The 17,997-nt window shown below is 44.9% G+C and overlaps 1 protein-coding gene across 5 annotated transcripts in view; it reads right to left on the bottom strand.

The window, feature by feature from the left end:
• SIPA1L1 (signal induced proliferation associated 1 like 1) overlaps nucleotides 1-17,997 on the bottom strand; it is a 469,532-nt gene that overhangs the window by 79,600 nt on the left and 371,935 nt on the right. For all 5 annotated transcript variants that reach the window (XM_082275708.1, XM_082275709.1, XM_082275712.1 and 2 more), the window contains one exon: nucleotides 13,295-13,734. In XM_082275708.1, the coding sequence (XP_082131834.1) occupies nucleotides 13,295-13,734 (440 nt within the window). The remainder of the gene's footprint in view (nucleotides 1-13,294; nucleotides 13,735-17,997) is intronic.

The following is a 17,997-nucleotide window of genomic DNA, read 5'->3' as shown; positions in this document are numbered from 1 at the left end:
TCTGTCAGATTGGATGGAGAGCATTTGTGAACAGCAATTTTCAAGTCTTGCCACAGATTCTCAATTGGGATTCAGGCCTGGACTTTGACTGGCCCATTCTAACAAATGAATGTGCTTTAATCTAAACCATTCCTTTGTAGCTCTGGCTGTATGTTTAGGGTCGTTGCCCTGCTGTTATGTAAACCATTGCCTCAGTCTCAAGTCTTTTGCAGACTAACAGGTTTTCTTCTAAGATTGCCCTGTATTTGGCTTCATCCACCTTCGCATCAACTCTGACCAGCTTCTCTGTCCCTGCTGAAGAAAAGTAGCCATACAACATGATGCTGTCACCCCCCCCCCTTTTTTTTTTTCATGGTGGGGATAGTGTGTTCAGGATGATGTGCAGTGTTAATTTTCCACCACACATAGTTTTTTCTTTTAGGCCAAAAAGTTCAATTTTGGGATCACTGGATCAGAGCACCTTCTTCCACATGTTTGCTGTGTCCCCCACATGGCTTCTCGCAAACTGCAAACGGACTAATGGCTTTCTTTTAACAATGCCTTTGTTGAGCCGCAGGGACCTCTTTGCGGGTTGTCAACGCGTTTCGCATACGCAACGTATGCTTCGTCAGAAACGTAATGGTGCTCCATCTTCTCATTTATTTTATAGTGGTAACTCCCCATTCAATTCAGTGAGAATCGGAGTGTCTACTTGAAGCCATCTAGTGGTGAGTTAAAAAAACTAAATTTCAATTGGAGACAGTACCTTATTGCTCGTAATTGGATGAATCCATTCAAAACAAATCAAAACAAAAACCAAGCTTAAAGTGTATTTACATTGGAATAGGAAATGGCGTGTTGTCATAAATCAGAAAAAAAGCTCTACTGACTATAAACCCACTATACATATACTGCCTCCTACTAGGGAAATTCCCTTGTACCAATCGCCTCCAGCAACTTTTGCAGCTTGTCCGTAGAAGAAACAACTTGGCCAAGGCTGAATCCAGAATCAAACCCAGATAATCCAGTCTCAACAGTGACAGTCAGATCCCCCAACAAGACTTAAGCAGAGTCTGCTCTCAACAGGAGATCGTCTAGGTACCCCATCACCGCAATCCCCCGCAGTGGCAGCAATGCCAATACCAGTGCTAAGACCTTGGTAAACACTCTGGGAGCTGAGGCGAGACCAAAGGGTAACGCCACGAATTGATAATGCTGCGCTGCTACCGCAAAGCGAAAAAACCGCTGGTGTCCAGCGTAAATAGGGATGTGTAGATATGCGTCCTTGATATCTATGGAGGCTAAGAAATCTCCCTGGTGTAGTGACGCCACTACCGTGTGGTCGGATTCCATCTGAAACTTCTGTACCCGCACAAAGCGGTTCACGACCTTGAGATCCAGGATGGGACACACCTTGCCTTCCTTCCTGGGCACGGTGAAGAGGTTTAAATAAAACCCTTGAAAACGTTCCTGAAAAGGAACACGTACAATCACTCCTTGCAACAGAAAATCATGTACTGCCCCTCGTAAGTCCCTTAACCGGACTGGGGATAGTCGAAGATTGGACGGGTAGAACCCCTCCGACCGGCGAGAATTCTATCTTGTACCCAGATCGGATCAGCTTGTGAACCCATTTGTCCTGAACCAAGGAGGTCCAGGTTTCCAGAAAGAAATGAAGACGTCCCCCCACCTCAGAATCTGGTGAGGGCGCCCCTTCATGTAGACAAGGACTTGTCTGCAGGTCCAGATTTGCTGGTCTTTGCTTTCCCCGACCTTGGCTTCTTGAAACCCCCAAAAGACCTGAATGATTAACCTTTTTCTTGCGACCCGGAGGCACGAAAAAATGGATTTTTGTAAAATCTTACCGTAAAATCCTTTTCTCTTAAGCTCATTGACAGACGTAGTCCTCCTTGATTAATATCAACTCGGGTTATACTGCCCTCTACAGGAGTAGGACTAGACAGGAAAGAAAACGTTCTGGCCACACCCTAGGGGCAGTCCCAGAGGGTATATCCTCTCACTTCCTGCTATAGCAAATCAGATATATCACAAAGCAGTGTTTAGAGAATTTAACCCAACCCAACTCAAAAACAGAGGGGCGGGTACTACGTCTGTCAATGAGCTTAAGAGAAAAGGATTTTACGGTAAGATTTTACAAAAATCCATTTTTCTCTGTCGCTCATTGACAGACGTAGTCCTCCTTGATTAATATCAACTCGGGACGTCCCAAAGCAGTGCCACAAAATGAGGGGTGGGAAAATGGAAATCAAAATCAAATCTAGAAGGCCCAACCGGTGCCAACTAGAAGTTTTAAAGGCTCATCAATCAAAAGATGAGACAACTGAAATTCCAACGGAAAAAAACCCTCGAGGTAGACCACCGGTCTCCTCAAATTGCGGTCTGCAAAACCTTGCGGCCAAATGAGGCATCCGCCGATGCCATCACATCAACTTATAAAATTTTATAAAGGTATGCACCGATGACCAGGTAGCCGCCTTGCACACCTGGACCACTGACGCCTGATGGCAGTAGGCCCAGGAAGTACTGAGCGCTCGAGCGGAGTGCGCCTTAACAGGGAACGGAGAATTCCGACCCTTAATAGAATAAGCCTGTACCACCGTCTGTCTGATCCATTTGGAGATAGTCGCGGCAGATGCAGGCAATCCCTTTCTAGGGCCATCCGTGATCACAAAAAGTGAATCCGTCTTACGGAACGATTCCGTAGTCTTCAGGTATACCCTGATTGCCCGAACCACATCCAAGGAATGCAACGCATATTCCCGATAATGATTGGGCTTAGGACACAAGGAAGGTAGCACAATATCTTCATTCAGATGAAAATCTGAACACACCTTAGGAAGAAAGGATGGCTTCGGATGAAGAACTACCTTATCCCTATGAACCACTAGATATGGGGAATGGCATGATAATGCAGCCAGTTCTGACACCCTGCGTGCAGAAGTAATGGCCACCAAGAAGGCCACCTTCTGGGATAATGTAAGCAAGGGAATCTCCCTGATATTTTCAAAGGGAGGTTTCTGAAGAACCGACAACACCAAATTAAGATCCCAGGATGGTAAGGGCGCGCGCCCTGGCGGAGCCAAGTGCTGCACCCCCTGGATGAAATTCCGTACCAAGGAATGAGTAGCCAGAGGCTTCTGGAAGAAGATTGCTAATGCTGAAACCTGACCCTTTGATAGTGCTCAAGGATAGTTTCTTTACAACCCGCTTTTGCAGAAAAAAACAAGATTCGGGTCACCAAATAGGTACGTGGGGGAAAACTCCAACGATTCACACCACGCAATATAAGCCTTCCATGTGCGATAATAGACTTTGCTGAAAGTCGCTTTCCTTGCTTTAATTAGAGTAGGAATAACTGAAGCTGACAGTCCTCTGTCCTTCAGTACCTGGGTCTCAATGGCCAGGCCGTTAAAGCCAGCGACTGTAAAGCACGATGGAAGATCGGTCCTTGAGACCGCAGATCCTTCCTGAGAAGAAGTCTCCAAGGAGCGTCCGCGACTAGTCTGCCCAAGTCGGCGTACCTGGCTTGACGAGGCCAGCCTGGAATTACCAGGATAACTGGAGTTCCCTCCACCTCTATCCTGCGGAGAAAACTCAGCAGTAACTTGAGAGGGGGGAAGACATACAGTAGCTGATACTTCCCCTACGGGGCGCTCAGCGCGTCTGCTGCGTCCGCTAGAGGATCGCGGGCGCGAGCCCTGTTGAGCCAACCTGCCAACAGATCCATATCCGGGGTGCCCCAATGAAGGGACAGCTGGTGAAATACCTCTGGATGAAGAGACTATTCCTCTTGATCCAGAATCTGACGGCTGAAATAATCTGCCTGTCCACCCCCGTGATAAATATCGCGGAGAGAACTGGAACAACTGTTCCCCCAATAAGAATGTTGGCCACTTCTATGGCCGCCAGGGTACTCTTGGTGCCCCTTGGTGATCGACATAAGTCATGACCGTGGCATAGTCCGATTGGATCCAAACCGGGCTGTCCTGGAGCTGCTCGGTCCAATAAATCAGACAAATTCTGATCGCTCTCATTTTTAACACATTTATCGGTAACCTGGACTTTATCAGAAGAAATTACTTCCCCTGGCTGAGCATCGGAGACCGAAACCACCAGACCAGAGCCTCCCTGGTCCGCTCGCTCAATCGGATCGTCCAGGGAATCGGGATTCCGATTCCATATGAGAAGAATCTCCTCTTTGGAGAGTTCGGGTATGAGACTGGGCAAACGGTACTGCCTCTAAGGAGACGACCATCAATCCCAGCCAGTTGACGGACAGCAACATCCGAATCATTGACTGAATCTTCTGGAGTTTCTCCGCATGGAGAAACACTCTTGCCATGAATGTATCCAAAATTAGGCCCAGATAGTTCAGTCTCCTGGTGGGAACCAGGGATGATCTTTGGGAAAAGCAACGAAAACGCTGATATCCTGCGAAGATGGGGATATGAAGATAGGCATCCTAAATGTCTATGGACGCCAGGAAATCCCCCTGATGCAGGGAGGCCACCACTGTATGGATGGACTCCATCTCTTCCAAGACCAGAATTGGACGCACCTAGCCCTTTTTCCTGGGCATTGTGAACAAGTTTGACTAGAACTCCTCCAAGGAATGGGAACTACCACTGCTTGTTGCATCAAGCTGTCCCCCGCAAAGCTTTTTAAGCGACCCGGGGATGTCGAATATTGGAAGGGAAGAATCGCACCGGTGGAAGTGATCGAAACTCGATCTTGTATCCCGACCATGTGACCTTGCGAACCCCTTTATCCGGGATTCTGGAAAGCCCTGGATCCGGAAACCGGTGAAGACGTCCGCCCACCCTAGAGAATATGATTCTCAAAATGATAGCGCCTAGCAATGCGTTTGGAAATAGCAGGGGCTCGTTACGGACGACCCCATATGGGCAAGGGAAACCCTTCACCATTTTGGTAGGCTTGCTAGTACCAAAAAAAGGAATATGAGTCTCAGCTACCTCTGCCGGTGTAACCTCAAGATTTAAGGTTTCCCGGACAGACACAACTAGTGCTTCCACCAACGCTTCTTGTGCTATGGCGGAGGCAGAAGCGTCCTCCTTATTGTCTGAGGAGATCGTACTGAGACAACAACCCCAGAAAAGGGGCTGCAATGACCAGCTCAGAATCCGTATCTGAAGTATCAGATGAAATAGGGGTAGGCGGGGGTCGCTTCTTCTTGACCCCCGCCCCTGACAGGCTACCTCCACCCGGGATACCAAAGACTCCAAAACTGCTGATAATGCATCATCACAAGTGGGGTACTGGAGGGTCCTGCGGCCACCCCGAGGGGATCAGGTGGGGATACATGTGTGGCAGGGTTCATGTAACAAGACACTTGCCAGCAAACACAAAAAAATTAATTGCAAGAAAAAAACTTTTTTTTTTCTTAGTCCCCCAGCGCAATAGCGCCCCTCAGTCTACCTGCTTGGACCCCTCAGAAAGAGAGAGAGAGAGAGACCCCAAGGCTCACCTGATGCACAGAAGTTTCTGATCAACTTGCTTCCAGCACTGTCTGTTACAGACAGGAAGTCTTTGGCTTGCTTTCCCGAGCCAAGGAGGCGGCTCCGCCCCTTTACACGCCTTCCGGCGCCTCCCAATTACTCCATGAGGTGTTTGGTCACCTCAAACATGGCCGCCCCCATGCTGGAGACACGAGGCTACGCCAATATGGCGGCCACGTGCGATCTGCAGGAAAATGGCGGCGGCCTGTGTAGGATAGCGGTGGCTTGCAAGCTAGCAGCGGCCTGCGGGAGGTGTGCATTCGGCCTGTGCGGCCCGCGGGAGTGCCTCGGCCAGCGGGAGGCTGTGCGGCCTGTGGAAGTGACCGGCTTTCTGGAGGGATGACGATCTGTGGCTGCAGTAACTCAGGCATAGGTATCGGCCTGTGTACACACTATGACAGGTAGGATACCTCTATACCTCAATAGTAATGCCTTTTAGTAGTCTGCCACTGACTTCAGTCATCCTTACAGTCATATAGTGACTTTAGATAGTCAGCTCCCAACCAAGCCTTCTGGTTTCGATTCACAAAATCACACTCAAATTGGGGGATCTGTGACCTGTTCTAGGATAGAGGGGAGACCCAGAAACAGTGTCCGACCATCCCAGAGAGGGGCCCGCGTCCACTAACAAACCCGACAGGGGGAGAGGGGGAACATTCTACTCACCATACCGGAACCAGGCGGGCGCCAACTCCTGACAGAACCCCTCTCCACCGGGGTGGGGGGGGGCTGTCGACCAATACGGACGCCGTGACTCTGCTGGTCATTGGCGTCTAGGCGAGACATTTAACTCGCAGGGTCAGTCCCCGTCCAGTGGGACTATGTCGCGGCCGACCCAGCGCGGAGCTAGGGCCTGCACGCGATCCTGGGGCTGAACTGGAGTGACCACTGGATCTCAACATCCAGCACGTCGCCCAGTTTCAGCGTACTTGCTTGAAGATCTCACAGGAACACTGGAGAAAAAAAGCTGTCTAAAAAAGTATTTCTAAAAAAATCCTGCCAGGACCGAAGATCCTAGCAAGGAATCTAGGTCGTTACTCCTAACTAGACAGAAAAAAACTGATTTGTTATAGCAGGAAGTGAGAGGATATACCCTCTGGGACTGCCCCTAGGGTGTGGCCAGAACGTTTTCTTTCCTCTCTAGTACTCCTGTAGAGGGCAGTATAACCCGAGTTGATATTAATCAAGGAGGACTACGTCTGTCAATGAGCTTAAGAGAAAAGGATTTTACGGTAAGATTTTACAAAAATCCATTTTTTCGTGCCTCCGGGTCGCAAGAAAAAGGTTAATCATTCAGGTCTTTTGGGGGTTTCAAGAAGCCAAGGTCGGGGAAAGCAAAGACCAGCAAATCTGGACCTGCAGACAAGTCCTTGTCTACATGAAGGGGCGCCCTCACCAGATTCTGAGGTGGGGGGACGTCTTCATTTCTTTCTGGAAACCTGGACCTCCTTGGTTCAGGACAAATGGGTTCACAAGCTGATCCGATCTGGGTACAAGATAGAATTCTCGCCGGTCGGAGGGGTTCTACCCGTCCAATCTTCGACTATCCCCAGTCCGGTTAAGGGACTTACGAGGGGCAGTACATGATTTTCTGTTGCAAGGAGTGATTGTACGTGTTCCTTTTCAGGAACGTTTTCAAGGGTTTTATTTAAACCTCTTCACCGTGCCCAGGAAGGAAGGCAAGGTGTGTCCCATCCTGGATCTCAAGGTCGTGAACCGCTTTGTGCGGGTACAGAAGTTTCAGATGGAATCCGACCACACGGTAGTGGCGTCACTACACCAGGGAGATTTCTTAGCCTCCATAGATATCAAGGACGCATATCTACACATCCCTATTTACGCTGGACACCAGCGGTTTTTTCGCTTTGCGGTAGCAGCGCAGCATTATCAATTCGTGGCGTTACCCTTTGGTCTCGCCTCAGCTCCCAGAGTGTTTACCAAGGTCTTAGCACTGGTATTGGCATTGCTGCCACTGCGGGGGATTGCGGTGATGGGGTACCTAGACGATCAATGAGCGACAGAGAAAAGACGTTTATGAGCATTAAAGGAAGGCCCCCGCCTAGGACGTGGCACTTTGCCCTTAGAGGATTGGGGAAGATGAGTGCTTTTACCCCCCATATTACCTTTGATCAACTGGTCCAGAGAGGATCCAAACAGCCTCTACCTGAGAAGGGAAGATCAGTCAAGGCCTTTTTAGAAGCCTGGTCTGCCGACCAGCTTTTTATCCACACCATGCGCCTAATAGCAATCCCCACTGCCGACGCCCTGGCCACCAACAGGGCTGAATCCTGGGATCACACATGAACACCAGGGCTTGAGCCAACTGGTCCAGTAGTTCCAACACCACGGGGGGAGCCGTTCAGATTCCAAGTTACTTTTTAAGTAACTTCACCCATTCTGTAGCAGTCTGCGCTACCAAAACATTCACAAAGGTAGTCTTTAATATTCAACCTGCTACCATGTGTAATTGGAGGGACTAGGAGTCCACCCGTCTATCCACGGGGTCCGCAAAAGTTCCAGACCCTTCCACCGGTACCAGAGTCGCTTTATTCAACTTGGACACCGGGAATCCACTTTTGGTGGTACAGTCCACCTAGGGGACACTGCCTCCACAAAGGGGTAACAGCGTGCAAAATGCTTAGGCACCACTGACGTGCTTAATGCGCCACCATTGTTCATCCACAATCTTTTGAAACAATTCTAAACAAGGGAACACCTTGCCTGAGTTAGCCAAAAGACACATGCGTACCCGGTGCTGTGGGTTCATCAGCCAATTTTAAAGTTTCCTTCACTGAAACTATCAGAGCTGCCAACAAAGCGCGTTCCTGCGCGGCGGCTGATGAGAACAGGTTCTCTTTACTGTCAGAATGTGACAACACCGACCCCCCAGGGTGGTTTGCGTCTGCGGCGGCCATGTCTATCTCAGAGTCTGAAGACCCTGCTGATGGAGGTGAGGTGGAAGGGCGTTTGCGGCTGGCAACACTACCAATGACAAAATCTATCTTAGACATCAGATTTTGTAAAAAAACTGCAATCTCTGGCTGAGACTGTGAACCAGAAGGTCCCGCAATCGCTCCCAGGGTTTCTGCAGGTGAAATACTATCCTGGGACTCCATGTTCCACTTTTTAAAATATTTGGGCAGTGTCTCTTTAAGACTGCCAAAAACGCGGTCCAAACTCTATAAGTGTGGTCTCACAATCCCTAGTTATTATAAGATAATAGAGTAAATGAAGAAAAACCCACAAGGAACCCAAGGAAGACATTACCAGACCACAGAGGAGATTGTGCAAAGTCTCCTTTTTGCACAATCTGTGCAAAAACGAAACTGACACTGACTGTACAGGAAGAGGAAGAGAAAACTCAGCCTCTATATTTAAAAAGCAATGCCGCATGCCTGTCCAATGGACCTCAGGAAAATGGGCGCTCATGCATTCTCAATGGGGAATTATAGAAAATGGCAGCCCATATAATCGAATGGGAATATAAAAATCGTGATCCACAGCAAAATGGCAGCCCTCACAGCACGCCATATGGTCACCAGGACCCCCAAAAGGGGCCCAGAACAATAGGCATTGGAAGGTCCCTGACCAGTGGCCCACACAGGACAAGTCACTCCCCTCAAATAAGCGCCATAACAGCTGCGTTATTACCACCCCCCCCAGGTAAAAATCTGCTAGGGGTAGGGGAATGCCGAGGGGTACACAGGACTAGTCCCCTGAGGTGTCAGGGGAACCGAGGGAGCCCCTAATGTCCGACTATTCCAGGGAAGGGCCCACATCAGACAGGGTTTTTTTGGGGGACAATTTACTCACCATACCACGGTACCAGGTGGGAGCTATTCCGAAACAGATCACCCCCCACCCGGGATGGGGGTGCTGTCAGCCAAGGGGAAGCTGCGACTCAGCATTCCAGGTCGTGTGTGTGTCCCAGCGAGAAGGTCCACTCGCAGGCTCGTTCGTCTCCACCAGTCGGGGCACTGTCGTGGCGAGGCCTAGTTCTGAACTATAACCTGCTCATGCAAGCTGGCCAGGCTGGGAGACCTTGAGGATCTAGATTATCCAGTGCGAAACCTCAGCCGGCTGTTGCTTGTAGTCCTCTGGATCTTGATCATCAGGAACTAACTAGTGAAAATAAAAATTACAAACTTTCCCATAATCGCTAAGACCGAAGTCCCAGCAGGAAGCTAGGTCCTATTCCTTAAACTAGGCAGAAACAAACTGCTTGATGATAGCAGGGTGTGTGGGGTTATGCCTGCAGGGACAGCCCCCATTGGTGTGGTTAAGCTTTTTCCCTGCCTAGTGCCTATTGATAGGAGGAGCATAACCTTATAGTCTCTGACTAGATGGAGCTGTGTCTGTGGATGAACGATAGAGAAATCTTGAATTTTTAAGGCTTGGTACTTTGGCCCCTAAAGGGGGAAATAATGAAATGAGCCTGAAAGTCTTTTTAGAACCCGGATTTGAACCCTTCTGTACTTGATGGGGTGATCCGAATCACTGTATACTCCTAACATAGACTGATACAAGGGAATTTCCCTAGTAGGAGGAAGTATATGTATAGTGGGTTTATGGTCACTAGAGCTTTTTCTCTAGGATTTAGGACATCACACCATTTTCTATCCCAATGTAAATACACTTTGAGCTTAGTTTTGTTTTGAATTAGCTTAGTTTTGTTTTGAATTAATGAATCCAATTACGAGTAATAAGGTACCATCTCCAATTGAAATGTAGTTTTTATAACTCACCACTAGATGGCTTCAAGTAGACGCTCCGATTCTCACTGAATTGAATGGGGAGTTACCGCTATAAATAGATGAGAAGACGGAGCATCATTACGTCTGGACGAAGAATATGTGATGTATGTGAAATGCGTTGACGTAAGCCGCAAAGAGGGCCCTGCGGTTCAACATGAGCTGCACCAGTTGTGTGACATCAGTTTCGCTACCCACGTGGATTGCATGCTAGCGGAGTAATGGAAAGTGAGAACACGCTACTACAGCTCAGTGCCCAAAACAAGCAGCCCCTGACCAGTGAAAACTTTCTGCCGACACGCCAACTACCTGCATGATTCATGAAGTCCTGGGGAGTAGGAGGTGGTTTATACCGTTCGGTGCTATGGAGTGGTGATAGCCTTCGGGCACCTTTGTTACTCCATCCCTTATGAATTTGATCCATTGGCTGCCTTTCAATTCTACTGTATTAACAAAGCGGGTCAGGTGTATATACCCCAGCAAGCTGATCCTATAAGAACTAGGACAGCACACTAAGAGACCAATTAGCTTCTATACCATCAGGGGGTCTACCTGGACTTATTCATGTCCTATACATAGGCTGTCTATACATCATTATAGTTCAGGAATGTGGGCTATAGCCTAAGTTTGTAGGCACTTTGAGATGAAAATCTCCATTGGAGGATAGGTGTTCTCATGTTTTTATAGATGTGGAACTGACTCAACACTGATTCATCCAGCTTCAGTTACGGGTCTGTGAAATTGGGCTCCGGTGAGCAGCATCATTAAACCGGGGAATCCCGCCATACTGAACTGGGGAGATTCGGCCCTGACTTGGAATCCCCGACTTTATGCTCCAGGGCTGTTTCACTTTGACTCTATAGGAGCCGTTAAATCTATGTGCTGGTGTTGTGTGTGTGTGGCTCATACTTGCTGTGGATAGTGTGACAACATTGTCTGCTGGATTTTATTAAGGGTTCTGGGGATTTTTGATCCTTATATTTTGATTGGTTCATTTTCAATAAAGTTATTTTTTGCATATATACCGGTGTAGGTTCTCCATATACAACTCCTTTTTAAGGGTAGCTTGAAGGTTCTCTCTTGTTTTATTATTTTTCTGTTAAATTAATTCCAAGTTGTGGAGGTACCCCACCCAATATTGGACGTATTGTTGATATGACTTACCATATTAAAGATTCCCACAGTTACATCCTGGGTTAAGGCCACAAGGTTTTTATTTTATTTTCAAATTTGGTTAGCATATTTATAAAGGGCGTGACTAATAATTGTCTTGTGGACAGATTCTCCCACCTGAGCTGTGGATCTCTGTAGCTCCTCACGAGTTACCATGGGCCTCTTGGCTGCTTCTCTGAGTAATACTCTCCTTGCCTGGCCTGTCAGTTTAGGTGCATGGCCATGTCTTGTTAGGTTTGCAGTTGTGCCACACTCTTTACATTTTTGGATGATGAATTGAACAGTGCTCCGTGAGATATTCGGGATATTTTTTTTATAACCTAACCCTGCTTTAAATTTCTCCACAACTTTTATTTCTCCTAAAGAAGCATTAAGTAAAACACAGAGATTTGGCTACATCCAACGTAACGGACTGACCATCGTATGCCCATACTTTGATTTTTTAAAGTTAGGTTTGCTAACAGATCATCATGGCTTAAAAGACTGAGTATGTCAGACAGGGGTTGTGGTTCAGCCAATGGGGAGTGCTGTTTATATTGGAGGATGCAAATATTAATTGTTGATTTTATATTTGTATTTTTTTAACATCCATAATGTTGGGTTAAAATAAATTGTACATTTTTACCAGTCGTTTCTATGTTGTCTATTGTTTCTTGAGAGGTTAACACCTTAAAAATCCCACTTTCAGCCTTTGTATGTATACACATTTCCAGTGTGGTTGGAACAGTGAGAGGAGGATGGGGAGGGTGGCAAACTATCCGACCACGCTGCTCAGCAAACACAGCACAGGTTTAATTTATTTTTCTTTCTTAATCAGTTTACAGCATATACTTTAACATGGATAAGTGCTATATACACTGGGTCCCCCCCTTTTAACTTTTGCTGGGACTTTTTTCATGAAATGTTGCTCTCCACCATTAAAAACTACTTTTACTTTTAAGATGGCACCTCCTTTCTTTGTCACGGTGTTAAAGTGGTTGTATCCTCAAAAAAAAAAAAAAAAAAAAACAAACCCTGACGGACAAACGCATACACACAGTTGCCCCGACACCGCTGAGGCAGCTGACATCTTTCCTCGGTGTCTTCCAAGTTCGTCGGCTCCGGCGCTGTGAGTGGCCGGAGCCGCGATGACGTTCACTTTCTGGCAAGGAGCTCCGAAGGTCCGCCGGACCTTCAGAGCGCATGCGCCGCTGGTGTCAGCAGCTGCATGCAGGGCGAATATCTCCTAAACCATGCAGGTTTAGGAGATATTAATTTTACCTACAGGTAAGCCTTATCTTAGGCTTACCTGTAGGTAAAAGTTAAAAAGTGGAGTATACTATCGCTTTAAGGTAGCATGGGATCCAAAAAAATGTATTTAGTCAATATACCAGTAGATTAAACGTTACCTTCAGTATACTTATTCATAAACCCAACATCACAGCATGCATAGTATTAAAAAAATACTAACAGCAAAAGTTTTCCACAGGAAGAACACACTATGTAACAACCACATATAAAAACCACAGTTGTTACTGAATTAGGAACAAAATAAATTAATTTAATAGTAGGGTGAAAACAATTGCAATTTGTTTCCACCCAATCATTTAATAAATATTATTCTCCATTATCTGGTTATGTGTCATGTAATTGTAAAGTTTCAATAGAAAGACAATTCTTACTGTGGAAAAAAATTATCTGAATTGGAAATCTGCAGTAAAATCTAAAAAAGTATCATACCTGCATCTAGCTCTGATGACAGGTTGAAGTGAAAAGATTAGATGGAGCAGAAGAACCCACCACCACTATTACGATCACATCAAAGAATGAAACATTACTGCACAAAAAAAAAATTAAAAAAATAAGGGCCACTACCTGGTATGAGACGCGGCATCACTAAGGCTGTAGGAGCTGTTTTCTCTGGTTAATGGCTTGGTGCCCATCGGGACTTTACTGTGGTTCTCCATAGTGACTGGAGATTCTCTTTTCCCATCTAAAGTATGAGTGTCTCTGTCACAAGTCCTATCAGATATCAATCCCACATCGCTGACACTGTGCCACAGAGGAGCCACTTTTTCCTTAGAAGGCCCAGAGCGTGGGGAGGTGGCAGAAGCCCCAGGAAGGGTTGAGTTGACATGATTGTTGCTATATGATGTGGTGTCAATACCACTATCGGCAGAAGTCCCTTGTATGTAAGTGTAGTTGTCTGAATCAAGCCGTTCACCACTGTCATACCACTTTTCTTCACTATGAGCGCTGGATGCATTGCTGGAAAGAGTATTTGTGCTGGAGTGACTGGAATAATGGCTGTCAGTCTGCAAAATAGAGTGGTCATATGCTCAATATTAAAAGGTTACTTTACAATTACCTGACCAAATAATATATTATTTAGAGCTCTAAAGCCAGAGATAAGTGTATACAAGAGATTTAATTATAAGCATAATAGATATTGAAGGAAGTCAGCAGTTTCAATGCAGGCAATTTTTGCCACATGCCTGACATTTTTTTTTCAGCATCTAAATTTCCAGTTACACTCAAACATTACCAAGGTGGTCTAATTTTGTCTTATGTTTTTAGTAATCCAGCAGTAAGAGTAAAACTCATGCTAAGAATAAGAAGTGAGACTCCATTATGGAGTGAGAAGAGGCAAGGTCCCCAGAAAATATCTTAGGGCCCTTTCACACGGGCGCTCCGTATGTCCGCAAATCATCCTATTTTTTTGCGGATGATTTGCGGACATAATGTAAGTCTATGGCATTGCGGATGTCAGCGGAATACCATCAGCTGACATCCGATTTTCCTCCTGTTAGTTCTGTTCCTTTTTTGGAACTGAAAAAATCCTATTTTTGTTCCGTTCAAAAAACGGAAAGGAAGGAAAATCGGATGTCAGCGGTGTCATCCGCTGACATCCGCAATCCCCCCTAGACTTACATTAGGTCCGCATATCATCCGCAAACGGATGGGATGATATGCGGACCTACAGAGCGGATGACAGAAATGTCATCCGCTCCGTGAAAAAAAAAAAAAAAAAAGTCCCGCAGCGGACCTTTCACACGGAAAGCCCGTGTGAAAGAGCCCTTACTGTAAAAGCCTAAAAGATGAAAAAGTGAGTGAATTATTTGGCCCCCCAGAATCAAACAAAAAGTAAAGCCCTGGATTGAGGGACAGACATTTCTAAGCCTAAAATCATTATGAGCCTGTCCTCTTGTATTTAGTGCAGTTTGCTACAAGAGAACAGAAGTGACCTGGCTGTGTAAAAATGGGTTTCTTTTCCACACTGCAAGCACACCTGTAATTGATTTGTGCCAGGCAAAAGTCAGAATCCTTTATGGTGCTTAAATATCAAAAAATATGAAGTCCAAAAAATGATCCTTCATATAGTACAGTGCTGTAGACAAATAAAAGACCATAACAAAAATAAAGGTGAATGATTGAATCAACTGACAAAATGCAACAAACTAAAACAAAATTAAAAATATTTCTTGCAATATAAAACAAAGTGTCCACCAAGTAGAATTGTCTTCTTTCATTCAAATCAAAAAATGTCTTGCTAAACGTAAAACAAAGTGTCCACCGTGTAGCAAAATCCTAATTCATTTAAAAAATCCTTGTTCGATAAACAAACAGAACACCCAGTAAGTCTTCAAAGTAACAACACTGACCCAAATTGTTCACTTCACCGCAAACAAGGATATACACTCACAAGAAAAACATGCCTGTCTTATCTCAAGAGAGGCAATAACAGCTTAAGTGAAATCAGGGAGAATGATCCTGCACCGCTCTCAAAGAAGACATGGCAAAGTCGCATGATGGGGCTGAGTCAGAAAGTGCAGTCTGATCCCTGTGGTTTAGAGAGAAGGTCCAGGAGTGCTTTTGACACTGAGCGATATGTTATTATCAAGCGTTCCCACAATAACTTTGACAGTAGCCAGATAGATCCACATTGTCCCCTGGCGTAAGTTAACCAAATTTAGTCTAAATTTAGAATACTCCATTGTTGGGGAGTGCCAGAATCACCTGTGGGACTTTACCTCACCACTTGGTCCTTGATTTTATGCCTTCAGTTCATGAATTGATTTGTGAGCATATTTATGCTGATTTTAATTAATGCACTACTGAAATATGTGAATATTTGCCTTTTGTGGCGACCTTAGGCCACTATCTCTGGAGCTATCCTTCTTTGAAAGTGGATCACTCAGCAGGATCATTCCTCTTCATTTAAATGGTTATTGCCTCTCTTTAGATAAGACTCTATAGATTTATAAGACTCTATAGATTTAGATAAGCCTCTTAGATTGTAAGCTCTAACGAGCAGGGCCCTCTGATTCCTACTGTATTAAAGTGTATTGTATTTGTACTGTCTACCCTCAAGCGCTATATAAATCCTATATAATAATAATAATAATAATAATAATAATATGATTTTATGGTGGGTGCATCTCCTTGTGTGCGTTGAAGGCAACACTTTGGATCAGTGGTGGTGTTACTTTGAAGACTCACTGGGTGTTCAGTTTGGATATCGTACACGGATTATTTGAATGAAGATTTCACTAAACGGTGGACAATTTGTTTGTTTTATATTTAGCAAGACTTTTTTTCTTTTTCTTTGAATGAAGATTTTGCTACTTGGTAGAGACTTTGTTTTATGTTGGCGCTATAAAAAACCTGTATAATAATTCTAATAATATTACAAGACATTTTATTAATCTGGATTAGTTTGTTGCACATCTTCGTTTCTATATTTTTATTGAAGATTTTCACAGAAAGTAAAGAAATGCCAATAAAGGTTCCAAACAATACGCAATGTCCTCAACATGAAATGCATATATGATAAAAAAAAAAAAAAAAAAGGGAAAAAGCAAAGGAAGAACAGGACTATAACCCCAATCTCCACAGCAGCCAAATACTACTCGCTCTTTAATGGCTGCTTATTGCCCATTTTAAATCACTCGATTCAGTCGTTCACTTTTAATATTTGTTGCAGTTTTCAGTTTAAATAGTTTTACACATACAATTGACTGACATATCCATACAATGTAGCTTTAATAAATTCCAATAATGACCAGAAAAGTGTTCAATATACAGTGGGGAAAATAAGTATTTGATCCACTACAGATTTTGTAGGTTTGGCCACTTACAAAAAAATGAAGGGTCTATAATTTTTATCATAGGTGTATTTTCAATGATAGAAACAGAATAGCAACCAAAAATTCAGAAAAAACACATGATAAAAATGTTGCAGTTCAGTAAGTGAAAAGTATTTGATTCCCAAGAAAAACATGACTTCGTACTTGATGGAGAAACCCTTGTTGGCAAGCACAGAGGTAAGACGTTTCTTGTAGTTTGTGACCAGGTTTGCACACATCCCAGGAGGGAATTTGGTCCACTCTTCTTCACAGATTTTCTCTAAATCCTTAGGGTTTCTTGGCTGTCGTGTTAGCTCCCTCCATTAATGTTCTATAGGATTAAGGTCTGGAGACTGGCTAGGCCACTCCATGACCTTAATGTGCTTCTTCTTGAGCCACTCCTTTGTTGCCTAGGCAGTATGTTATGGGTCATTGCCATGATGGATGACTTATCCATGACGCATCTTTAGTGTTCTGGCTGTTGCGGCAGAGTCGGTCTGTACCTTTAGCAGAGAAACAGCCCCAAAACATAATGTTTCCACCTCCCTGCTTAACCTTAGGGATGGTGTTCTTAGGGTCATAGTCAGCATTTTTCTTCCTCCAAACATAGCAAGTCAAGTTAATGCCAAAGACCTCAACTTTGGTCTCATCTGACCACAGCACCTTCTCCCAATCCTTCTGTGAATCATTTAGCTGTTTATTGGCATAACTGTGTACATGTGCCTTCTTGAGGAGGGGGGACTCATTATGTTTGGAGAAAGAAAAATGCTGACTATGACTCCAACATCCCTACATTCAAGCACGGAGGTGGAAACCTTATGCTTTGGGGCTGTTTCTCTGCTAAAGGTACAGACCGACTCTGCCGTATTGAGGGCCAATGGATGGGGCCATGTATTGTAAAATATTGGATGAGAAACTTCTTTCCTCAACATGAACACTAAAGATGGGTCATGGATAGGTCTTCCAGCATGACAATGACCCAAAACATACCACCAAGGTAACAAAGGAGTGGCTCAAGAAGAAGCACATTAAGGTCATGGAGTGGCCTAGCCAGTCTCCAGACCTTAATCCTATAGAAAATGTATGGAAGGACCTGAAACTTCGAGTTGCCAAGTGACAGAGGTGTGTGCAAACTTGGTCACTAACTACAAGAAATGTCTTACCTCTGTGCTTGCCAACAAGGGTTTCCAAGTCATGTTTTGCTTGGGGATCAAATACTTATTTCACTCACTGAACGGCAACTTATTTATAGCATTTGTTTTATATGTTTTTTTCTGGACTTTTGTTTATTATTCTGTCTCTATTATTTAAAATACAACTACGAAAAAAAATTATAGACCCTTAATTTCTTTGTAAGTGGGCAAACTCACAAAATCTGCAGGGGAATCAAATACCTATTTCCCCCACTGTATAGCGTCATGCTTTTGTTTACCATAAACAACTCGTCAGGAA

Source organism: Pelophylax lessonae (genome assembly GCF_965119305.1).
Source record: "Pelophylax lessonae genome assembly, chromosome: 13".
Taxonomy (NCBI): domain Eukaryota; kingdom Metazoa; phylum Chordata; class Amphibia; order Anura; family Ranidae; genus Pelophylax; species Pelophylax lessonae.
The sequence above is the reverse complement of the archived record's forward strand: the minus strand, read 5'-3'. Positions and strand labels throughout refer to the sequence as shown.